Source organism: Pelophylax lessonae (assembly GCF_965119305.1).
Source record: "Pelophylax lessonae genome assembly, chromosome: 1".
Classification (NCBI taxonomy): domain Eukaryota; kingdom Metazoa; phylum Chordata; class Amphibia; order Anura; family Ranidae; genus Pelophylax; species Pelophylax lessonae.
Window position 1 is genome coordinate 171,615,056 of NC_138768.1, and position 5,328 is coordinate 171,620,383.

Sequence of the window (5,328 nt, forward strand, 5' to 3'; positions counted from 1 at the left end):
ATGTTAAGGGACACGCTGATGGGCACATTTTATGTTAAGGGACACGCTGATTGGCACATTTTATGTTGAGCGCAACGCTGATTTACACGTTTTGTTTTGCCCATCAGCGTGCCCGCTAACATAAAATGTGTCCATCTGAGTGCCCCCTAACATAAAATGTGCCCATCAGCGTGTCCCTTAACATAAAATGTGCCCATCAGTGTGCACCCTAACATAAAATGTGCCCATCAGCTTGCCCCTTATTTTATGTTAAGGGTCATGCTGATGGGCATATTTTATGTTAAGGGGCATGCTGATGTGCATATTTATTCTGTGGCACACACTGATGGGCATATTTTATGTTAAGGGACACGCTGATGGGCACATTTTATGTTAAGGGACACGCTGATGGGCACATTTTATGTTAAGGGACACGCTGATTGGCACATTTTATGTTGAGCGCAACGCTGATTTACACGTTTTGTTTTGCCCATCAGCGTGCCCGCTAACATAAAATGTGTCCATCTGAGTGCCCCCTAACATAAAATGTGCCCATCAGCGTGTCCCTTAACATAAAATGTGCCCATCAGCGTGCACCCTAACATAAAATGTGCCCATCAGCTTGCCCCTTATTTTATGTTAAGGGTCATGCTGATGGGCATATTTTATGTTAAGGGGCATGCTGATGTGCATATTTATTCTGTGGCACACACTGATGGGCATATTTTATGTTAAGGGGCACTCTGATGGGCATATTTTATGTTAAGAGCAACGCTGATTTACACGTTTTGTTTTGCCCATCAGTGATCCCACCATCATAAAATGTGCCCATCAGGGTGCCCCCTAACATAAAATGTGCCCATCAGCGTGACCCTTAACCTAAAATATGCCCATCAGCGTGCCCCTTATTTTGTGTTAAGGGTCACGCTGATGGGCAAATGTTATGCTAAGGGGCACACTGATGGGCATATTTTATGTTAAGGGTCACGCTGGTGTGCACATTTTGTTCTGCCCATCAGAGTGCCCCTAACATAAAATGTGCCCATCAGCTTGCCCCTTATTTTATGCTAAGGGTCATGCTGATGGGCATATTTATGCTGTGGTACACACTGATGGGCATATTTTATGTTAAGGGGCACTCTGATGGGCATATTTTATGTTAAGAGCAACGCTGATTTACACGTTTTGTTTTGCCCATCAGTGATCCCACCATCATAAAATGTGCCCATCAGGGTGCCCCCTAACATAAAATGTGCCCATCAGCGTGACCCTTAACCTAAAATATGCCCATCAGCGTGCCCCTTATTTTGTGTTAAGGGTCACGCTGATGGGCAAATGTTATGCTAAGGGGCACACTGATGGGCATATTTTATGTTAAGGGTCACGCTGGTGTGCACATTTTGTTCTGCCCATCAGAGTGCCCCTAACATAAAATGTGCCCATCAGCTTGCCCCTTATTTTATGCTAAGGGTCATGCTGATGGGCATATTTATGCTGTGGTACACACTGATGGGCATATTTTATGTTAAGGGGCACTCTGATGGGCATATTTTATGTTAAGAGCAACGCTGATTTACACGTTTTGTTTTGCCCATCAGCGATCCCACCATCATAAAATGTGCCCATCAGCGTGCACCCTAACATAAAATGTGCCCATCAGCTTGCCCCTTATTTTATGTTAAGGGTCATGCTGATGGGCATATTTTATGTTAAGGGGCATGCTGATGTGCATATTTTATGTTGATGGACACGCTGATGGGCATATTTTATGTTAAGGGACACGCTGATGGGCACATTTTATGTTAAGGGACACGCTGATGGGCACATTTTATGTTAAGGGACACGCTGATGGGCACATTTTATGTTGAGCGCAACGCTGATTTACACGTTTTGTTTTGCCCATCAGCGTGCCCGCTAACATAAAATGTGTCCATCTGAGTGCCCCCTAACATAAAATGTGCCCATCAGCGTGTCCCTTAACATAAAATGTGCCCATCAGCGTGCACCCTAACATAAAATGTGCCCATCAGCTTGCCCCTTATTTTATGTTAAGGGTCATGCTGATGGGCATATTTTATGTTAAGGGGCATGCTGATGTGCATATTTATTCTGTGGCACACACTGATGGGCATATTTTATGTTAAGGGGCACTCTGATGGGCATATTTTATGTTAAGAGCAACGCTGATTTACACGTTTTGTTTTGCCCATCAGTGATCCCACCATCATAAAATGTGCCCATCAGGGTGCCCCCTAACATAAAATGTGCCCATCAGCGTGACCCTTAACCTAAAATATGCCCATAAGCGTGCCCCTTATTTTGTGTTAAGGGTCACGCTGATGGGCAAATGTTATGCTAAGGGGCACACTGATGGGCATATTTTATGTTAAGGGTCACGCTGGTGTGCACATTTTGTTCTGCCCATCAGAGTGCCCCTAACATAAAATGTGCCCATCAGCTTGCCCCTTATTTTATGTTAAGGGTCATGCTGATGGGCATATTTTATGTTAAGGGGCATGCTGATGTGCATATTTTTTGCTGTGGTACACACTGATGGGCATTTTTTATGTTAAGGGGCACGCTGATGGGCACATTTTATGTTAAGGGTCACGCTGATGGGCACATTTTATGTTAAGGGTCACGCTGATTAGGGGATATCTGATGTAAAGTGGTACGCTGACGAGAATGCCTGATGTAAGGGAGCACTGTGATGGGGACACCTGATGTAAAGGGGCACTCTCATGGGCACACCTGATGTGGTGGGGATACCTGATGTAAGGAGGCCCCCCTATGGTGACACCTAATGTAAGGGGGCACTCTAAAGAGGACACCCTATGTAAGGGGGCACTGTGATGGGGGAACCTTATATAATGGGGTACTCTGATGGGAACAAAAGATGTAAGGGGGAACACTAATGGGAGACACCAGATGTAAGAGGGCTTTCCATTGCAGAAACCTGATGTAAGTGGGCACTCTGATGAGAATACCTGAGGGAGTACTCTGATGGTGGCAACTGATTTTTGGGGGTATTCCGATGGGAGAACCCAATGTAATGAATTACTCTGATAGGGGCAACTGATGTAAGGGGGAACACTAATGGGGACATTTACATTTACAGAGTATTACCAGATTGTGTGGAGGAAATAGTAGCAAAAGCGCCAGAGAACATGGCTTGTTCCAAGAAAAGGAAGGTAGATGCTGAAAACCGAGCCTTCAAAGATGAATGGACAGACCAATACATGTTCATTCTTCCTATGGGAAGTTTAAAACCAGTTTGTCTCATTTGTTGCGAAACGGTGGCGATAATAAAAAGCAGCAATGTGAAGCGCCACTACGAAACAAAACACGGTTCGTTTGAGCAAACATATCCACAGCATTCCGAGGTGAGGGCACGTAAAATAACTGAACTAAGAGCCCAGTATGACAGATCCACCAAAGTCCTCTCACATTCATTTACAGCCCAGCAGCGTGCAAATGAATGTTCACTTAAAGTAGCATGGATTTTGGGGCAACACAAAAGACCATTTACCGACGGTACATTTGTTAAGGAGTGCTTGAATGCTGTTGCTGAAACTTTACTTGAGGGTAAACAAAAAGAGCTGTGTGAAAAAATCAATCAAATCCCACTATCAGCGTCAACGGCAACAAAAAAGACTGAAATATTAACAGAGGATGTATTGGCACAACTTGATGCAGCTATTCAGAGTGCAGTATGCATTTCTTTAGCCATTGATGAATCAACAGATATAACGGATAATGCCCAGCTTTTGGTGTATGTAAGATTTTTTCACAAAGAAAGCAAAGAACTCTGTGAGGACCTGTTAGGTGTAACACCACTTGAGACACATACAAGAGGAGAAGACATATATGAGGCCATTAGGGAGATTCTAAAAAAGAGGAAGATAGACCTGAAAAAAGTGGTCTCAGTCACCACAGATGGTGCCCCCGCCATGGTAGGAAAGGAGAAAGGAGCTGTGGCGCGACTGAAAAAGGACAACCCTGACCTTATTGCTTACCACTGTATCATCCACCAGACTGTCCTGTGTGCCATTCTATCAGAAAAGTTTGCAGAAATCATGGACACAATGATGAAACTCATCAACTTCCTCAGGGTATCCTCATCCCATCAACATCGTTTACTAAGAGAGTTTCTTAAAGAAGTTGAGGCAAAAGCAAATGACCTTTTACTTCACAACAATGTTAGGTGGTTGAGTAAAGGCAGTGTATTGGAACGCTTTTGGTCCATTCGCACTGAAGTAACAGCTTTCTTAATACAACTAAAAAGCCAGAAAGCAAAACAGTTTTCACTGTTTTTACAAGATGAGAGCACAATGGATAATATTGCTTTCCTAGTGGACATAACATCACACCTTAATGAACTCAATTTAAAGCTGCAGGGCAAGAACAATTCCATCTGTGATTTGATGACCGCTGTCCGCTCCTTCCAGAGAAAACTGGATTTGTTTAGGGAAGATCTTCAAGGAGAGTGCTTGCATTTCACAAAGGTGAAAGAACAGATTCAAGGAAAGAGAGATGTATCTCCTTTTGTTGATTTCATTGATAAACTGATTGGAAACTTCAGTAAAAGGTTTGATAGCTTCAGTCTTGGACAGCAGATCCTCCTGCTCATCCACAATCCCTTCCTCATTAAAGATCCCAGAGTGTTTTCAAAGGAGGTGATGCAGACCTTCAAGTGGGCACATGAGGGATCTCTACAGACAGAACTTATTGATCTGCAAACAAATGTTGCACTAAGAGAGCACTTTGGAGGAACTGATCCGACTAACTTCTGGCTACAGACTGTCCCGGAGACTGATTTCTCTTCTCTAATCAAGGTAGCTCTACACACCTTGACCATGTTTGGATCAACGTACAGCTGTGAGTCAGCTTTCTCCACTATGAACATTATTAAAACCAAGTATCGTTCCAGGCTCACCAATGAGCACCTACACATGTGCATGAGAATGGCAGTAACTCAATTTAAGCCAAGATTCAAACTACTGGCAGGGCAATCAAAAGCCCATTTTTCTCACTAGACAGGGAAGGTTTTTTGGGTGGTAACAAAATTAAAAATAAAACTGAGGATAATTTGTGCACTTTTTCAAATTGACACCTTGTTTAAGTTAGAAGGTGCAATTTGATTTTACTTGAAAAATGGATGGGTTTTAGAAAAGAGTTATTGATTTGTTTCCATGTTGTTTTTGTTAAGGATAGTTGCTTGTATTCCATACAAAGACTAGAGCAAATGTAAAGCTATCCTAGTTCCAACTGTCCACATGTTTAATGTTGTAACTGAAACTTGACAATAAATATTGTTGAAATGCTATGGAACTTGTACATGTCTCATTT

General features: G+C 42.9%; 1 protein-coding gene across 1 annotated transcript; it reads left to right on the forward strand.

The window, feature by feature from the left end:
- Positions 1–3,146: 3,146 nt before the first annotated feature.
- On the forward strand, positions 3,147–5,015 carry LOC309544530 (SCAN domain-containing protein 3-like; the record flags this gene model as incomplete). The annotated part of the gene is made up of 1 exon (XM_082243431.1): positions 3,147–5,015. The coding sequence occupies one exon, from the start codon at positions 3,147–3,149 to the stop codon at positions 5,013–5,015; it is 1,869 nt and encodes a 622-aa protein (XP_082099557.1).
- Between the last annotated feature and the right edge of the window lie 313 nt (positions 5,016–5,328).